At 43.5% G+C, this 20,223-nt stretch overlaps 1 protein-coding gene across 1 annotated transcript; it reads left to right on the plus strand.

Moving 5' to 3' along the window:
• The first annotated feature begins 595 nt into the window (after positions 1–595).
• Positions 596–18,625, plus strand: TMEM192 (transmembrane protein 192). Its single transcript, XM_083756021.1, has 6 exons — positions 596–773; positions 5,343–5,492; positions 6,885–7,149; positions 10,135–10,269; positions 15,423–15,525; positions 16,455–18,625. Exons 1-6 carry the CDS (start codon positions 711–713, stop codon positions 16,576–16,578), a joined length of 840 nt encoding a protein of 279 aa, XP_083612147.1. The 5' UTR covers positions 596–710; the 3' UTR covers positions 16,579–18,625.
• The last annotated feature ends 1,598 nt before the right edge of the window (positions 18,626–20,223 follow it).

Genomic DNA, 20,223 nt, shown 5'->3' on the forward strand with positions numbered 1-20,223 from the left:
GTGCGGCGTGTGAACGAGGCTGTTCTCATCTCCCTGCTGAGTAATCAGGAGGAACCCTCATTTAAATAACCATTGCTTCTTTAGCACCATGCACTTCGCATGCAAAAAAATAAAAGGTAAAGGTACCCCTGCCCGTACAGGCCAGTCTTGACAGACTCTGGGGTTGTGCGCCCATCTCACTCAAGAGGCCAGGGGCCAGCGCTGTCCGGAGACACTTCCGGGTCACGTGGCCAGCGTGACATCGCTGCTCTGGCGAGCCAGAGCCGCACACGGAAACGCCGTTTACCTTCCCGCTGGTAAGCGGTCCCTATTTATCTACTTGCACCCGGAGGCGCTTTCGAACTGCTAGGTTGGCAGGCGATGCAAAAAAATAAAAAGTCTCAAATCCAATCTGCAGGTCGGGCTGGCGTCTCTACAGAGCCGCTGCCAAGCCGCCAGAGCTCTGCGCTCGTCCACTTTGGCCACGCCTCCCCCTCATGCCACGCCTCTCTCTTCGCTTCTCCGGCAACCCAGACAGGGAGGCGGAGCTTCGAAGGGAAAAAGAGACCGCGGAGCGAGGGAAACATCCGTCCAATAGCGTCGCGGGCGGAGGTTTGGGCGGAAGCAGCGCTGCGTGAGGGCACGGGAGGGCGGGGCGTCCGCTACACCTGACAGCGCCGCGCGGGAGACGGGCGTGGAGCGCGTCGGGGCCGGAAGCAGCTGCGGAGAAGATGGTCGGCGTGTCGAGTGGGGCTGGGCGGCAGCAGCAGCAGCAGCCGCGGCAGCTGGATAACGTGAGTCGCCAGCCGCTTGGGGGTCCTGCTCCGCGGGCTGCACAGGGGAAGGGTAGAGGCGGCTTTGGGGTGGAGCGTGTCGGGAGGGCGCGTGACTCGGGAGGGCGTCTGAATCGCGGGGCGCGTGACTCGGGAGGGCGTCTGAATCTTTGAGCCCCGTGGCTGCTCCAGTATCCCCGAAAATGGAGCGCTTCCAAGAGTTCTGAGGGCACACGGTTCTTCCCTTGAACGGAGAGTCGTCGAATTGCAGCGTTGGGAGAGGGACCCCGAGGGTTATCCAGCCCAGCCCTGTGCAATGTAGGAATCCTGCTCACAGCCGTCCCTGGGTGGGCTCGAACCGCCGACCTTCTTCCTCGCAGCCAGATGCACTGGCCCACTGCGCCACAGTGTGCTTTTATTGCATTTGTATCCGCCGCCCCCTCCCCAGCGGATAGAAGGTGGTATATTAGTGGTTCTGCTCCTCAGTTTAATCCCCCCCCCAACAACCCCGCAAGGTAGGTTTGGACCGAGAGGCAGTGTCTGGCCCAAGGTCTCCCCGGGAGCTTCGTGGCTGAGTGGGGATTTGCACCCTGGTCTCCCAGGTGTTAGACCAGCACTGAAGCTGCTACACCGCAGCTGCTGGGCAAAGAAGGCGTGGACGTTTATAGACTCCACCGCAGAGATTTCTATCACACGCTTGCTTTTGCCTTGAAAACCTCAGTTCCTCAAAAAAGGAAAAAAAAAAGAAAACCTCAATTCCTGCTTCCAGGTGTGGAAACTGTTTTGATTGTGAGGGAAACTATGGTTAGGAAAAAGTCATGTTAAAACTCCTGAAAACCATTGAGTCCTGCCTGTTTACTGTCCATTTGGAAGTGCATCTTTTCATAACGTCTGCCAGTTACTTGAAAAGCTCATTGAATTCCAGCACAGCAGCCCCAAAATATGGCTATTTCACTCCTATGCTTCTATTCTGTGAACTTCTTGCTTTGGGGGCTTTAATTATAAAGTTTATTGCCCACCCTTTCTATAGGGGAGACACATGTCTTCAAGAATTTGGGTCCTAAGACATTTAGGGCTCTAATGGCAATGAAGAATGTACTTAAGCTTTGTTTAAGCTTGTCAGTTCTCTGAATGTAAGGGAAGGACTCTGCAACAGGTAAACTATTGGGAAATCTAGTAAAGGGGTGTTGATCCTAACAGTAGAATTGGCTCCTGAGTTGAGAAGTATCTGTGGTTATTTTGTTTTTTTTTTATTCTGCTGTTTTGCAAAATATGAGGGTGGTGTATAAACATATAAACATTTAAAAGCAATCAGGGGACATATCAGACAACTGTATAGGCCTGTCAGCATAAAAGTCTTCAAGTCTCATGAAAGTCATGCAGTTACTGGGCCACAGTTAGAAACACACACCAGAATACTTGTAGTAGGGGTGGAAAAGAGGAAGTGTTTGCAAATATTTCACTCTATTCTAAAATATTGTAGACAGACATTCATACTTACTTTGCCAAACATTTACAGTGGTACCTTGGGTTACAGATGCTTCAGGTTACAGACTCTGCTAACTCAGATATAGTACCTCGGGTTAAGAACTTGACTTCAGGATGGGAATAGAAATCACGTGGCGGCAGTGGGAGGCCCCATTAGCTAAAGTGATGCTTCAGGTTAAGAACAGTTTCAGGTTAAGAACAGACCTCCAGAACGAATTAAGTTCTTAACCCGAGGTACCACTGTATTAGACATTGCAAGCATAGGCCATCATAAAACATCCATACATAAAATTTTGAAATATATACTAATAAACAGCCATGTAAAATACATAATGTGGATTTTCATTGGGATTTCTTCCCACTAAATAGTGCTATTCGCCACTTTGAGAGATTATTGACCAAACTCAGCCACCTTTGCAGTTACATCCAGGTTAATGTCAGACAGATAGAATCTGATATTTTCATTGTCCTGCGATGTTAGACTACCTCAAAATGGGGATAGCACGCATTTGCATAGCTGTTTGTACAATGGACTGTAGAAAAGAATATGTTCTACAGGGTCCAGCACATTCAAAGCAATGTCCATCATTTCTGGGGATGTTTAAATATCTGCCCTTGAGAAAAGCTGAGAGGAAAACATTCAATCGGGTTAACATAAAGGTACTGTGTTGGACTGGAATTATTAATTTTTAGATATAAATGACCCTGTTATCTGTTGTATTTAAACTGTAGAACTTGGGGGAGCAAATTTTATTTACAGCTAATGGTAAAAATGCTGGAAGCAATTTTCAGCAATGTTACAAATATATCTTTTATTTTGGGTTTAAATGTTCAAAGCAAAGCTAAAAATGTGTTTGCATTGCAGAGTTCTGTTTGTTGTAATGGCTGCCTCTTGAGTTTGCGAAAGGTGGGATTCTGAGGCTCCTAAAGAAGACCAATCATTTTAAAACTGGTGGTTGTTGGAGGAACCATGCTCTGTACCCTTAAAAAGAACTTGGTGGAAAACTGCAGTATTATGTTGAAATGAAGTTTGATTAGGAAATATAAAACTATCTTACATTTTGGGGCATGCGCCTATCTCTCTAGACCCCAAGGAGGGCTGTTTTTTTAAAGTAAAGAATACAAAACTTATTTACTCCATTTGTTGAAGAGCAAATTAGAAGTGTGTTAAGTAAATTTGTTTGGGTGATATTCAACTAAGTTTTACTCAGTGTAGACCCGTTGAAATTAATTATAGAAGTTAGATCCATTAATTTAAGTGAGTCTACTCAAAGTAAGACTTAGTTGAATATCACTCTTGGTGTTCTGTTAAGCAGACATGACTATTGAGCCTTCTACAGTTACTATTGGGATCTCTATTTCTGATGTTAAGGTATGAATGTTGCAGCTTATGTAGCCCACATGGTATCCATGCCCAATAATAACAATAATAATTTATTATTTGTACCCCACCCATCTGGCTGGGTTTCCCCAGCCACTCTGGGCGGCTTCCAACAAAGATGAAAGATACACTAAAATGTCACATATTAAAAACTTCCCTGAACAGGGCTGCCTTCAGATGTCTTCTGAATGTCAGGTAGATATTTATCGCTTTGACATCTGATGAGAGGGCGTTCCACAGGGCGGGCGCCACTACCAAGAAGGCCCTCTGCCTGGTTCCCTGTAACTTGGCCTCTCGCAGTGAGGCCAAGAAGGTTATTGTCCGGGTTGGCAGAGCCCTGTGTCTTCCTAAAGCAGGAACCCTAAGGGAGAACCCTCAGAACAGCCCATTGAGAACACTGGGTGTCCTGTGGCTATGCACTTCTGGCTGTTGGTGGGTGTGCTGTGCATTGGCTGGCTGACAGGAGCACTCCACTCTGCAACACTTCACATAGGACTGAAGCTGCATGGTGGTGTTCCTCGTGTAATATGGCAGCTGTATGTGCAATGCATATACAGCTCCAAATAAATATTGGGGTACCTGCATTGACTAGACAGGAGTTTAATTATATTTTAAAAATGCTAAATTAAGTGCTGGCTAGCTTTCCAAAATTGTACAGTGATTTTTGCCGCCTTTAGTGCATTATATCTTCAAAACCTGTGATCATACATTGGGGCTTCTGAAATTTGAAAGTGGGCATTTAAACTGAATTATTAGGAAATATTTTTATCTTCCAAATACGAGCAGTTTCAACGTTTGAAACAAGTTTGAAGTGCAAGGAGACTATTTTACATGTGGTCCCAAACTTGCATGGGATTGGTTACCCATTAAGGTAAATGTTGACTTCTGTGCTCATTTAGATAAGATTGAGCTGTCTCTGGGAACAATAAAAGAGCTCAAGTGATGCCTTCTAAAGTAAACTTGCTTGAATTTTTCAAGGACTAAACTAGATCACATGCTTTTCTCATTCCTTTTTACTAAAACTGAATTTTTTTTACTAAAACTGAAGTAGTTTTCCATTCTGGCAGGACAATGCCAAAAATGCTTGTGTAGGACAGGAAAAATGAGTTGGGCAATTATCCTGTGATTATGTGTGATGTTATTTCTTAAAATTTATGCAAAAAAAACCCCTCAATGGTTTATGTTAGGTAAATGATCTCATAGGCATCACTTTTATCTCATTGAGCTTTTCTAGTTCTCCTTAAGTTCCTATTTAAAACCTTAAATGTAGATGAACACATTGAAAACCATAAATTAGTTTAAGCAAGTTCATATTCACGTGGAAAACTGCATTGGTGTTTGTGCTAAACTAGTGTGGGCAATATTTGTTGCCAGTTCAGGCAATATTACTTACCTTCAATTTATTGGAACAATTTCACATTGGTCAACCCCAGTTCTTTAAGAACTGGTTTACAAAAACAGACCACACTCTTCCAAAAACAGACCTGTACATGGGAGTAAATCCCACGGAGTACAGTTCCAGTTTCCATTGAGTATTCTTCCAATTAAACATATATAGGATGGTGCTGAAAAGATTTAAAAATCATGCTTTCTGATGTAGCTTACCTGTGTAAGCTTTTTAAAAAAAGCATGTTTGCAAAGTAGATGATCGAACTGTCTCACAATTGTTATACTTCTCTTGGTTTTCTGTTTTGAACGCTATGTTGCTAAATCTATTTCAGGGATCTGTTTCAGAGATAACGCAGAGCATGGATGACGACCCTTTGCTTGATGCACCGCTCCTTCCACCTCATGCATTGCATTCCAGGATGTGTCCAAGGTTCCACGCCATACCTACAGTCGGCATTGCCAATGTTTTGCTGCTCATGCATGTAAGTTGCCGATGAGTTATTTGGATAAATTCAATGATGCAGAGGTGCAGTTTGCCCCCAGGCCTTAAGTTGAGTGAGCGAGTAGCAGCTCTGGCCTCTTCCTCAGGCATCTCCTGCGCAGCCACTAGAGTAGCTCTTTCCCCAGCAGACAAGTGTGACATGGCTCTCCTCCTTGGCCACTTAAAAGGTGGAAGGGTCAGCCCAGTCAGTTTCCTGTGAGAAGTGTGCTGTTGTGGTCGCATGTTCTGTCTGTCCCTACTCTTTAAGGCCAGAGGGTGGCAGCATGCAGAGCAAGTGGGATGACAAACCAAACCGATGCACCTGGAAATTAGAAAGCACTAAGGCATGGATGAAATCTCAAAATACCTTGCGGGCAGCAAGTTGGGGAAAGCTGTTACTGCCCAACCTTCATCCCTAGAGTTTTGTTGGCTTGAGAGGCAAGCAGACAACAATAATTGTGTCTATGTCCCTATTCCGTATACTGATGCCATCCTTCTCCCTGCCCGTGGTGACCCTGGTCAGTGAGAATCAAGCTTTTATAGCCCTGCCTTCCAGTACCAAACTTGGTGGCATCATGCTGATCAGTAGAAAAGTGAAATGGAGATGCCCCAAAGCAGGTGTGTGTTTCTGTTTACTGGGACTTCATAAGCACAATAATACTGCTTTGTTAAGAACCACTTTCCCAACACCCGCCAAAAAAAAATCCTGCTGGAGAGGGCTATGCAATCAAAAGTCCTCCCCTAGAAACAGTCAAAGCTGTCTTGGTGGCAAAAGCAAGAGGAGATAGGAACTGTTCCTGTGGAGAACTGGGATAATGCACACCAGCAGCAGCTGTAATGGCCAGGTAGCTACCACTCAGATTAAAGTACTTGCAATCAGAGTTGGTGATAACAAAATGGGCAGCTTCATTTCTGTGCTGTCCTGCTCAGGTTGGGGGTCATTGCCTTCCACTGGCCATTGTTTACCCACGCCAGAGATTCCTTTGGGGAGAAGGCTGAGCTCACTGGCATGTGCATGTGCCACTTCCCATCATTACCCTGTCAGTACTGGGATAGCTCAGTCAGCAGAGCATGAGACTCTTAATCTCAGGATTGTGGGTTTGAGCTTCGCGTTGGGCATAAGATTCCTGCGTTGCAGGGGGTTGGCCAAGATGACCTTTCTGGTCCCTTGCACCTCTACAGTTCTATTATTCTAATAGGACGAAGGTTGGCTTAGATTTTTCCTTCCTAGTGGGAAAGCTTAAGAACATTCTATGGGCTAATGATGCCATATCAGAAATAGAAAATGGTAATGAATCTGTAAAATAAAGTTAGAGCAAACCTGCCAGGCTTTGATGTTTTTGACTTTGATGATGAGCATTTGAAATAACTTTCTTTCTCTCTTTTTTCTTAGGTTGCTTTTGTTGTTTTGGCTTTTCTGGCAGGGATATTCTGCTCTTACCCTGATGCAAGTGGAGATATGTGTCCTCAGCATTACACTTACCCACTTAAAGTGCAAACTGTTATAGTTACTGCCAAAGTAATTCTCTGGATCCTGTATCTGTTTCTCGAACGGTATATTCACTTCCACCATAGCAAGGTGAGAAGGAAAGGCTACCTCCAGATCTACAGAGCCACAAGGCATCTTAAGAGATTTCCACTCCTAATTCAGTCTACAGGTGAGCCTGAACCTATTGACTCACTCTTGTCAACCTCTTGTTTGTAAATATGAATTCTTCTACATGCATGAAGCATCTCACATGGTCATGACAACAGTGCAGTTCTAGCTTTCGCTGCATCTTTCTAGTATTTGGTCTGACTTGGACAAGATGAAGCCTTCAAGGTAAGCCAAGATTTATCAGTAATTTTCGTAATGCATTCAGTCCACTTTGTTTCTTAATGTATGCCACATCTCTCCTCTAATAGCTCAACTGCAGGTACCATAACTGCCAAAAAATGGCCATTTGAGGTGTTTTGCTCCAATAGCTATCAAGAATTGACTAGTACATTGTGACAAAATGTGCCATACTGCCCTAATAATGTCCAGGGTATTCCTTACTGCAGTTAGCTCAAAGGGGGGCACTGGCTCTATAGATCAAGGAAAGAGTGGGTACTTTAGCTTCTACCCTGATCACAGTAGATGGTGTGGTAGGAATCTGAGCCCTGTAGGATAATAATAATAATAATAATAATAATAATTTATTATAATAATTTATTACTTATACCCTGCCCATCTGACCGGGCCTCCCCAGCCACTCTGGGCAGCTTCCAACAAAATATTAAAATACAGTAATGCATCAAACATTAAAAGCTTCCCAGGGCTGCCTTCAGATGTCTTCTGAAAGTCTGGTAGTTGTTGTTCAATTTGACATCGGGTGGGAGGGTGTTCCACAGGGTGTGTGCCACTACTGAGAAGGCCCTCTGCCTGGTTCCCTGTAACTTGGCTTCTCACAGTGAGGGAACCGCCTGAAGGCCCTCGGCACTGGACCTCAGTGTCCGGGTAGAACGATAGGGGTGGAGATGCTCCTTCAGATGTACTGGACCGAGGCCGTTTAGGGCTATAAAGGTCAGCACTAACAACAACACCAATAATAATTTATTATTTATACCCTGCCCATCTGGTGGGCTTTCCCAGCCACTCTGGGCGGCTTCCAAAAATATTAAAATACTATAATACATCAAACATTAAAAGCTTCCCTAAACAGGGCTGCCTTCAGATGTCTTCTAAAAGCCTGGTAGTTGTTGTTCTCTTTGACATCTGGTGAGAGGGTGTTCCACAGGGAAGGCGCCACTACCGAGAAGGCCCTGTGCCTGGTTCCCTGTAACTTGGCTTTGAATTGTGCTCGGAAACGTACTGGGAGCCAATGTAGGTCTTTCAAGACTGGTGTTATGTGGTCTCGGCAGCCGCTCCCAGAGTTACAGCCTCAACCTGATGCTCGGGAAGCAGAAGTACAATAGAAGTATGTTGCGGTATGTAATAAACCCATTGCATGTTGACATTTAACAGATGGCTGTTCAGCCTTGACTTGAAAACCCCCAGCATAGAAGACCCCATCACGCCTTTAAATAATCTGCTGCATTGCTGAACTGCTCTTGCAGTCAAGAAGTTTCCACCCAAAATCTGCCTTCCTTTAACTTAAACCCATCAGATGCCTGGTGCCCCAGAATTTAGTCACTTTCTTCCTCTAAGAAGCAAATATTTGAAGAGTGCTATCATGCCCTCTATAATCTCAGATAGGAACTGAATAATGAGTAACTCCTGAAGAAACCAGTCCTTGCTCAAAAGCCTGCTTTTGCTCAAATTGAGATATTGGGCTCTTGTTATTTTCCTTATCTGTCTACTGATGCAATAAATGTTCAGTTAACAGATTAATGAATTTTCCATACACCCATTGTTTTTGTAACAACCAGAGTAGGGATGCAAGTGCCTGCATATTGACTGAAAACTGTGGGCTTTAATACTTAAATAGAGCTGCTTTCTTTGTGTGCAGTTTGCCCTACTTATCAAGTTGGGCTGCATTGTTAAGACGTGGCCACTAGGTGGAGCTCTGGAGATTTAATAGGAAAACTCACACTATAAGTAGCTTTTGGCTAGATAGTGTTGGTTGTAAGGACAATAGCTTTTCTTGCAGTATACAATAATGATTCGAGCTTGAAGCACTGTGTGGCTGAAAAACTTTAGAACATGTCTGTGAAAACTTGAGGGCAAAATGTGAGGTCGAAACAGTAATCCTTAGTGACTTCAGCAGTGTAGTAGTGGGAAACCACTGGCTCTCCAGGCTTCCCAAGCCCTCGCCATTTGACCTGTGAGGTCACTTCAGTCAAGCCACATGCATGTGCCCCACACCTGATAGGGGGTAGGTAAAGACACGACTTGCTTGAAAGTGAGTTTTGTGGTCACCATAATCAGAGGCTCCTGCAAGGCCACAATTCAAACACCCATCTTGATGGGAGTTTTGCTAATACAGTAGACCAGCTGATTAACTGTTCCTTTGTCCATGCAATTTGATTCCAAAGGAAACTGGGGGCCCTGATGTGTGCGGGACTTGGCCTGTCAAACATGGTGTACGGGTGGTGAGGTGGGTAAGGATCTCTGATCATAGGTGTGTTAAGAGAAGGGGAAAAGGAAGGGAACAGTCTAATACAGACATCAGCATCTTACTGTCAGTCATATGTTCTCGGCTGCAATTCCCAACTGGAAGGCATCAGGTTGGCGAAATCTAGTCCAATGGATAAATGTAACTGGTACTTCAGATGTGTTCTTAGTAATCCTAAGCCATACGTACTGTAAAACATTTTATCTTAAGTTCAAACTCTGCATCTTCTTGCATGCAATTGAATATACATTTGCTAGAGACAACTTGGAAGCATCTTCCATGCCATTTAGCTTGAACAGAAAATTGAAAAGTGCAGCTGAAATAATCACAAGGGTCTGTTCCTCTTTCTTATCCTATAGCAAAGCCACTGGCCATCTAAGTGAGGCTGTGCGTGGTTGAGAATGTGCTCAGTGCCTGTTTTCACTCATGACCAAGAGAGTCAGCTGGGTATGACTACTGGTTCAAAGTTAATGCTGGTTTATGTATTTGGGGGTTATCTTGAGCCACTTCTGGAAGCTATTTAGACGGCTGGGTTTCTTAACATGTCTCATCTGTGTCTTTTAATAGGTAATATAGCTTTACTGCTGATCTTGTCAGCGCAACATTCCTTCCCTGATCACAATAAAATGTATCTCTGCTTCATCCTGGGAATCTTGAGCGTGGAACTACTATGTTCGTTGATATGTGTGGTTGTCTACACAGGTAAGAGCAGCAGGATTGCCTTGCATGTATAAGCCAATTAGACTGGCCACTAGGCCACAGAATCACCTCTTTATTTTTCTTCAGATTCATTGCTAAGATTAGCTTGACCCAAGGGGCCTGCTAAGAGTTAATAATCTGATGGCTTAGATGGTTGTATCTTGGCTTAATAAGGCAATACAAGAATGGGCCTTGTTCACTCATATGCAGCTGCTTCAATCCTGCCTTTATGTTAGTAACCAAACAAGCTGGGGAGTCTTAATCTGCCTAGTTTCTCTCTCTCGCTCGCTGTTTTTGCCCTATCGAGAAATCTGTGTTTTGGCCAAGACCTGTGGAACAGCTGGATTTTACATTTCCATGGAAGCAGAATTGGCCATTGTCAGATTCTCCTTCCCAGCAGCCTAAAACCTGCATGGTATACATTTGTATGTTACTGCCTCCCACATTTCATCTTGAAATTCTTGGCAAATGCCAACTCAGTGGCTTCCCTGCCAGCCACATTTTTTTCTTCCATTTCCTCCTTGCTTTGATTGCCTATCTACACTGATCAGGTCTGGGGAACTGAAACATTGTGCACTATGTGAGAGCCAGTGTGGTGTAGTGGTTAAGAGCGGCAGGCTCGTAATCTGGTGAACCGGGTTCGCGTCCCCGCTCCTCCACATGCAGCTGCTGGGTGACTTTGGGCTAGTCACACTTCTCTGAAGTCTCTCAGCCTCACTCACCTCAAAGAGTGTTTGTTGTTGGGGAGGAAGGGAAAGGAGAATGTTAGCCGCTTTGAGACTCCTTTGGGTAGTGATAAAGGGGATATTAAATCCAATTTTTAAAAAAAAATGTGACATTTTGGTTGGCGTAATAAAAGGGCTGCCCTAATACGGATTTTGACCACAGTTTACTGGTTTAAACATAACAGAAAACAGCAGTGAACTGAGACTTCCCAGCTCACTTGTGCAAGGGGAGAAGGAAAATGGCCCCATGTGGAAGAATGAAGCTTGTTCATACATTGCTTTATAAAGTCTTGATAGGGTCATCCCAATATGGCTTGTTGTTGTTGTTTAGTCGTTTAGTCATGTCCAGCTCTTCGTGACCCCATGGACCAGAGCACGCCAGGCCCTCCTGTCTTCCACTGCCTCCCACAGTTTGGTCAAACTCATGCTGGTAGCTTCAAGAACACTATCCAACCATCTCGCCCTCTGTCATCCCCTTCTCCTTGTGCCCTCCATCTTTCCCAACATCAGGGTCTTTTCCAGGGAGTCTTCTCTTCTCATGAGGTGGCCAAAGTATTGGAGTCTCAGCTTTAAGATCTGTCCTTCCAGTGACCACTCAGGGCTAATTTCCTTAAGAATGGATGTGTTTGATCTTCTTGCAGTCCATGGGACTCTCAAGAGTCTCCTCCAGCACCACAATTCAAAAGCATCAACTCTATGGCTTAGAAAAATAGAATTGGAGAGTTGGAAGGGACCCCCAAAGGTCGTCTAATCCAACCCCTTGTAATGTATGAATCTTTTGCCCAATGTGGGGCTTGAACCCACGACCCTGAGATTAAGAGTCTCAGGCTCTACCGACTGACCTATTATCAGATTCAAGTTTGTACAACCTTATTCTGTCGATAAAGTGTGTATTTTTAACAATGTGCATAACTACTTGACGTTAGATAAATGCAAAGAAGCTGAAATGCATTCAAGCGTTTCTAACTTCATTCTATTGCATTGATCCAAAATTCCCAGATGGAGGGATAGAGTTCTTTGCCCAACGCTAAGATGTTGTTTAAGCTCCTACACTGTCCTATCCCAAGGGTTTTGGGCAGTTAATAGTGTAGAAGAGAGGACACACAAAATGCAGCTGTTGATCTAGAAATCTCTCGCTTGGCAGTGAGAGCCATCTTTGTGGAGGAGCAGCTGTTTTGAGGGGTTTCTTGCCTGGCACTGATAGGCAGCTGCGTCTCTGCCTATGTAGTGCAAGGCTCTTCATTTTTGTACGTATGGCAGCCGTGGAAGGAGGCAAGACCCTGCTTCTGAAAAGTGCCAGCACAATTGACAGAACTTGAGGTCTGGACTGCAGCCTGATGTCACCTGCAGGGCAATGCAGTTCTTGAGTCTCCTCCCTCCTTTAGGAAGACAGAAGTTAAAGCTGCCAAACTTCACAGCGTTAGCAGTAAGGCAAGAGGGAATCGTGATGCGTTGTAAAATATTGCAGAGAGGAAACGGTGGCAGGGCTGCTGATTTAAGAGGGAGGCCAGGGAGACTGCATTGGCTTTCGACCGTGCCAGCAGAGCAGCTCTTGGGTGTAAATAATTGATCTGTCAGCTCCTACATTAAAGGAGTGAGCTCTTCATGTTTTTAAAGAGAGAAGAATTCGTATGATGGTTCTGTGCTGGCCTTGCTGCTTTCGGAGCCCCTCTGAGACTCCACACAGATGCAGGCTCAGTGTGATGTCACAGTCCAGGCACAAACACAAAGTTAACGGGCTTCCAAGACCACAATTTACATGTGATGGCCGTAGATAGCGGCCGCATCTGGATGATTAAATCCTGTCTTAATAAGACAGCGCACATCCACACTTTGTGCACACATCCTCTGCGCTTTCTTCTGCATGTACAAGGAAACCCTGGGAATTAGACAGCCCTGGGTTGTTTGACCCTTTAATTAGTTATCTTTTTTGCCTCCTATAAAAACTACACAAGACACTCTCTTTTAATGTTTAAATAGCATATAACCTTTACTTAGTGTACTTGCATTTGCAGATTAAAATATACAATGTGGGCGGGTGTTTCAGAGGTGTAGCTTGAGTGGTGGTGGGCACTGGCTTATGTGTCGAAGCCAGCATGTGTAAGTCATGGTTTAAAGTTAGCTTTTGCTTCCTTGCTTGTTGTTCCTGGTTCTCACGTGACAAGAAGCTATAGCTAACTGCAGTGGCTTGGCATACTGTCCAGTTTGCAGAAAGGGTGGATTAGGGGACTGCATGCAGATGTATGGCGCATGTACACATCCTGCTAATTAAACGAGGATTTAATTTGTGTAAACCAGGTTCCATTAGATCAGGCACCCCCAAACTCAGCCCTCCAGATGTTTTGAGAGTACAACTCCCATCATCCCTAGCTAACAGGACGAGTGGTCAGGGATGATGGGAGTTGTAGTTCCAAAACATCTGGAGGGCCGAGTTTGCCTATGCCTGCATTAGATGCACACATGAAAGTAGATCTAGCTGGGGAAATGAAGTTGTTGTTTTTCTGAAGGCACATAACAATCCTGCTACTACTTTGCCATGTGTCTTTTGCCTTTGCCCATTGTGAAAGTGGCCCTGGGAACCTCTATTCAAAATTCACCTACAAATGGATGAGATGGGATTTGCTGACAGTGAGCTCCCTCGACTCCTTCCCATTGGGCTCTTGGCATGCTCCACTTGCAAAAGAACAGTCAAGAATTTACTTCGAGCTCCCAGGAATTCCTTTGTAGCCATGTCCATACACTTGCTTCTTGCCTGACATCATGTATAAAGTCAGGAATGGGGCAGCTGGGCATGGTTTGGAGAAAATGGCCAAATTGGGACCCATGTTGGACCTAATTAGAGTGGTGGGACCTGTGTTAGAGTTCACAAGTGGAACCTACAACAAAATGTTGCAGTCCTTTTGCTCAGGGTTTGTGTCGCTTCATTTCCCCTTCATGTCTTTTTTATTCGCACACCACTGCACACATTCAGTGAGCATTCTGTGGCCATTGGTTGCTCTTGATCCTTATCTGACTATTTTGTGGGCCTTGCCCCTATAGGTGTTTTCTAAAGACTTTATTTTTCTTCTGTTAACCTTGATATCCTCTGAACCTCTTGTGTGTTGATGCCCCTGCTTTGAGCTACATGAGCAATGACACCCTTGCCTGAAAATTCAATTTTTTTTAGAGAATCATCAACTTTCTTATCTTTTCTTGATCTTTCTTTTACCACCAACCTTCCAGAATGAAGTAGTTGTATATCTGAACCCTTCAGGACACCTGTTGGGTTACAATTGCCTTAAATGTCCTGGAATGCATGTGCTGGGGTAATCTGATCCGGTCATGAATAGCTGAATTCTGATGTTGTTGAGAGCCAAACTCAGCTGATTACTTTACAGCTTGCTGACACATCTGCCTTGGTTATTCCTCTGATCAGTCATGCAACCTGCTTGTACACAACAGGTGGTCTAGTATAGTAATTCTATGGGGGGAGATAGGAGGGGGGAGAGAAGAAGAAAGTTCCTATTCAAAAGGAGATGCTGACTGAGTAGATGAGAATGAAGCATTGTGTTGACAGTGGAACTCTCTTAAAAGGGAACTTCCTCCCCCATCTTTTGCCAAAGAGATCAGATGAATTTAAGCATTCCGATTAGGGACGGTTGAAGGGGACTCGCCAAACCACATTAACTGGTCTGTAAAATTAAGCCGCTGGTTATTTTTTCGTAACTGGCTGAAAGTGGTATAAAACATGCCATTTCACACTGTCACACTCATTGCAAAGATGATCAGTTTTTCCCTCTTGGGCTTCAGCTCTCAAGCATTGTTTATGGGTTTGCTATGGGTAGTAAATCTGCCTAAGTAACATATTCAGCTGCACGTTCCCTGCTTTCTCCTATTTTCTGCTTCTCTTCCTTTTCCTCTTTTCCCCCTGTGCTCAATTGTCAGCTTCCCTAGGCAGGGGCCTGTTGTATTGAATATAAATCAAAACAACAATAGCAGTGCTTTAAGCAGACCTAGGAACACAACACAGGTCACTCAACATGCATTGGCTGTGGTCCAGATGTGGAAAAGTAGGATATTGCATGTTTGTAACTCAGGTTAGCTATACCTGGCTCATGGAGTGTGTTGTGTTCATGTATGGAATGGAGCCAGAAGGAAAGTCCCATCCTGTAGCAATCTTATTTTTCTTCTGTGGTGGAGCAAATGGTAGAACAGAAATGGAGAACCTGTGGTCCTCCAGGTGTGGTTGGGACTTCCATCAGCTCCAGCCAGAATGGTCCAGGGGTCAGGAATGATGGGAAATATAATGCAGCAACAGGTGGAGGGCCACAGGGTCCCTCTCATTGTTCTAGAAATTAAAACGGTTCTGTATTTAAAAGATTTCTGAACTGTCACTTTATAGTTCCGGTCTCAGACTGCACACACTGTAGCTTTCCCCTTTTCTAATTACAGTAAAGGTAAGCAACTTTAACCGGGCAAAACCAAGACCTGATGTCATAGAAGAAGAGCAGATGTATGCTTATCCTAATCACACTACCTCAGAAGTTGGATTCAGGTAACATCTCCTGTTACTCATTATTCCTCCTGTGCACTAGGTAACAAATAGCATTTATTGGAAAGATGAAGTCTGACTTCTTGATAGATGCCAACATAATGTTCTGCACCATTACTGAGAGTGTAACCATAGATATCACTGGTATTTGTGTAGCTTGGTACTGTCATGTTTAATGACATGCTGGACTTGATTGAAGTACAGTTGACAACTCTGTATGTGGCTTATCTACATAAACACTTTTGGGCTTAGCTGCGTCCTCAGAATTGGGAACTGTTGTTTATCCACTACTTTTGTTAGTTCATTTGTTCCTTCCTTGGTGCATATCTGAAGACACAGTGATTTTTTCATATGCGTGGAAGACACTTGGTGCCAAATAGATGTATGACAGCTGGCAGTGGATGTGGTTATTGAAGGTTCAAGAAATAAATGCACACATAACCTGTTGAACCAGTCAAATCTGTAAGCTACCAAACTAGTGTAACTGCCTTCCTTTATTTAACACGGAGCTGAAACTATAAGTAATATTGCTCGACATATCTTGAGATTTCTATATTCCACCAAATATAGAACTTTTTAATACATATTTGTCTTTAGGCCAAAGCCATCATAAAGCATAAGGGTTATTTTACTAAGAGTCGGTGTAAGTGTTTTACTTGACTTTTTAATAGGCGTTAATGCTGCTCCTTTGTTCTGATTATTTGAGATTTCTGTATTCATTGTGTTAAGGTAACTGTGTTCCACCTTGGGTGGTCTGTTCCCCAAAAGGCATCATATAACTAAACAAATCTGAGATCAGTATGTAAATGCATTTTGGGAATAGGAGGGTGTCCAGTAGGGGGAAGAATTGCTGTTGCTTTCTTAAGTTTCACATGGTTGAGATGGAAGATGATAATGCTCTGTAAGTAACATGGTTTGAATTTGTCTTTTAGGGAAGCCTCAAGCTTGGAAGAAGTGGTTGAAAAACAAGGAGATGTGATAGAATACCTTAAACGACACAATGCTCTACTGAGCCAGAAGATGCTGGCTTTAACGTCGCAGCAGGGCAGGGGCTAGCCGTGGCCAGAAAACAGTGGCCAAACAGTGTTAAAAATGGCGGACTAACTTGAATATTGACTCGTCCTCTGACAGCAGCAAACACATCTTACGCAAGTTTGCAGTGACAGGTTTCCAGTCCTGGTTCTAAGCAGCTGTTGGACCTCATCTGACTTGGTGCTTAAAGCTGCTTGGTTTTTAAAGGACACTTTTATTTTTGAGATCCCCCCCCCCAAAAAAAAATCCCTCCTGTACAGAGAGCTGTAACCAGGGGAAAAACACCTCAATCAGTTGTCTGTTTGGTTCTTTCAACTCTCTGATTTGAAAGTGATGCAGATTTCCAAAGATTTTAGTCGTTTTGAATGCCATCTTTTTTCAAACCAGTATGAAGCAAACACCTGAGTATCAAGTATCAAAATATTAATATACTGTGCATTTATTTGGTAATTGGTAAGGCCATCAATTAAGGATTGTTAGTTTCTATACTGCAGCTGTGATGGATGACCTCGCAGTGGCAAGATCCCATAGGTAAGGCTGCTGGGTGTCACAACTGACTCCGGGAGACTTTCACCAATGTAAGTGCACTCATGATGACAAGTAGCACTGTAAATTCAGGGGCTGATATCCAAAGCGGTATGGAGACGACACTTAGACAAGTGGGAAAGAGAAGTGAAGCATTCAGAAGCTAGTCCCAAGGCAGTTGTATAGATGACATTTCAAGCATCACTCCAGACAAGGATTGCAAGATGAGGCTGGCAGCCTGAGAAGCCACTTCTTCTGGCTTGTTCATGTGTTGCATTATCACATGTTATAAATGCCAGTATCCTGTTGTCAGCAAATGGTTGCATACTGAAAATATGTTGTTCACTGCCTCCAGCTTTTTCCTTTTCTTTTTGCAGACCAGTTATCCCTTCTGCTTATGCCTCTCTGCTTGTCTTGCTAGCTGGAAATAAGTGAGAATAATTAAGGGGACAGTGCATGGGCATAATGTAAGAACCTGCATGTTAACAAGCTATGTGTAAACGTATTTCAGGGAGAATTGAGTACCTCTTGCCCTCCTGATGTTGTTGGATTGCAGCTCCTTCAGCCCCAGCCATCATGGTCAACAATCAGGGATGATGGAAGCTTCAGTCCAGCAACATCCAGGAGATCACATGTCCCACTTCCCTGGCCACCAAGGTGTGTCCTGCTTAAAAAACAGTCCTTAAATTCTTCTCATGGAAAACTACTTGTTTATCTAATCCTTCATATGGGATATATACACAAACAGGAAAACCCCCCCAAAATTGCATCACAGTGATTCACACATGCTTCATGGCGCTGAAGTTTGGAAATGGATAAAAGTAAACTAACAAAAGCATTTTTCTTACAATGTTGACATACAGTTTGAATCTGCCATGATCGTTGCTTCAAATATTTCACTTTACAGGATAGTATCCAGTGTCTGCTGTCTTTGAAAATGTCGGCATTTCCCCCCCTGAAGCCAAGTGGCTTACAGAAGTGTTTATAGGTTCAACTCTGCTTTGAATGTATTTGATTGAACTCTGTAGATACTAATCGTTGGGACGCATTCCCCCTTTAGGTTCCCCATCCAGCTACAAACAGCTGTCATTTGTCTGCTATGCCACTTTGCTGCCAACAAAGGCTGGGTGGTTTTTGTTTTCTGTTGTTTTTTTTGTATATCTTAGTCAATATTTCTGTAGAAAGACAAACACTTAAACAGGAGGATTTTCCGAACATGTGCTGTGATCTAGTTTAGAGAGAACAATAGCAACCCATTCTGTCACACTTCATGCAAACAGATTGTTAATCCACTGCTCAGTGAGAGATGTATATAGTATTGTTTAAGGGACAGTATAGAAAAACTGCAACTGGCTGCTTCTGACACTTGACATGTTCTTTCCTTGTTAGCTGTGCCTTAAACACAGTTGGGATTTTATTAAGAAGTGGAGGAAGAAATATGTATACTTTTCCTTTTTTAAAAGGACACTCAGGTTTTGATCTGATTTGTATGTGACTCATTCTCTGTTTTGTACTAAATGTGAAATAATAAACGCAACAAACCCTACTCACTTTAGTCTGCTGCTAGCTAAAGGTAAAGATTATTGTGCTCTTGCATTGGGGTAGAGCACTCGAGACTGGAGGTCTTCGTAAACGCCTGCTGGTGTGTTGTTCTTGCCATTGAGTCTGGTAAGTCACAGCTAAGTGCCTAGAATCATTAGAAAGTCACACTAAATTGAAGGCTTGAGTCAGTGTCAGAATATCAAACCTAGGGCACCTGTGCAAAATTGCATATCACGTAGAACCCAGTAGTTAAATCACATCTTCTGTTGATATCAGCCAGGTCTACTCTTTTAGCCTGTTAAATTGCATTGAACCCATTTACCAAGTAGCATCCTCTAAATGCTTCATTCTGAAATTATTGGCTAGAAAGATGACCCCTGGAATAGTATTTGCATAATGGGGAAAACATTGTATTCCAAAAGTTGGAAAGCAACATTGAGTTCTACTTGCTTTCATATATTTACTGCAGTTTTTACAATGTTTTCTCTACAGCAGCTAGATATTATTAATTTGAAGCAAGAATTCTCTCAAGGCAGCTATTGAGAGTTGTGCATAAATTAAATATTGGCAGAAGTGAATATTGACCCACCCCATTGCTGGTGGGGTTAAAGGACAATGCAAAACTGGATTCTTGCATTAAATGACTCATTGGTACAACTTCGCTTATTGTTGTGTCCCATAGATGAATTAGTATCATGCAGAAATAAAATTTAGCAATTGGGATAGCTGCCTGCATGGGGAAGGATTTTATGATAAAAAATGTATGGTTTGCCTTAATTTTTTTTCTAATCTTGAGAGAGAAAATGGAAACATCCGAAGGTGTCATGAGAAGTAGATATTTTTTAAAATAAGTTTGCCCAACATAATTTGAGTTCTTTTATCAATGTTTATAACTCCTTTTAAAAAAGATAACTTTAAGAGCTGAAAGCTTGAGAAACAGTGCGTAAATGTCAAGAAAAGCATCATTTCTCCATGGCACCTATTTTCCTTCATTGTGTCTCCCCACTCCTGGTGAACTGTGCCAGTCTTGCTGGCTGGATTGATTTTTTTCATATAAAAAATCTGCCATATTGTTTCAAGGCCTTAAATGCGAGTGCCGTTCAAGACATGTCCATGGAGCTAGGGTCAAAACTTTTCCAGTGAAGGGTAATTAAAGGGAAAAGCAAGCTGCCTGGGGAAGGCTATCAAATAGCCTAATCCTGAGATAACCCCAGAGACATGAAAGCAGTGTCACTGTGGGAAGTGGTTCAGTACCTCTGGTGCATTACAATGTGTCTGGAGACGAAACTGCCTATGAATTGATTGCTCTTCCTGTGCGTAAATATTAGACCATGGAAAACACTTGATCAGCATGCAAATGGAAGCCGATACCAGCTGACCTCTCATTTGCTTGAGGAAAATGGAGGTCTTTCCCAGGCCTGCCAACCTCTTGCAATTGGAACCATATCCTGGTGGGAATAGTCCCTTTGATCCCAGCATTTTGAATGCTTCTACATTACTTCCAATTAAATAGGCCAGCTTAGGCCTTTGCAGTCACAGCCAGTGGACTGGAATGGTTATGAGTGTTGGACTAGGACCTGGGAAACTAGTTTTCAAATCCCC

Source organism: Podarcis gaigeae, assembly GCF_964106915.1.
Source record: "Podarcis gaigeae genome assembly, chromosome: 9".
Taxonomy (NCBI): domain Eukaryota; kingdom Metazoa; phylum Chordata; class Lepidosauria; order Squamata; family Lacertidae; genus Podarcis; species Podarcis gaigeae.

Coding starts and splice junctions, on each gene's coding strand:
- TMEM192 (XM_083756021.1), top strand. CDS start 711: ATGGTCGGCGTGTCGAGTGGGGCTGGGCGGCAGCAGCAGCAGCAGCCG. Junction 774..5,342: donor AGCCGCGGCAGCTGGATAAC/GTGAGTCGCCAG, acceptor AATCTATTTCAG/GGATCTGTTTCAGAGATAAC. Junction 10,270..15,422: donor ATGTGTGGTTGTCTACACAG/GTAAGAGCAGCA, acceptor TTCTAATTACAG/TAAAGGTAAGCAACTTTAAC.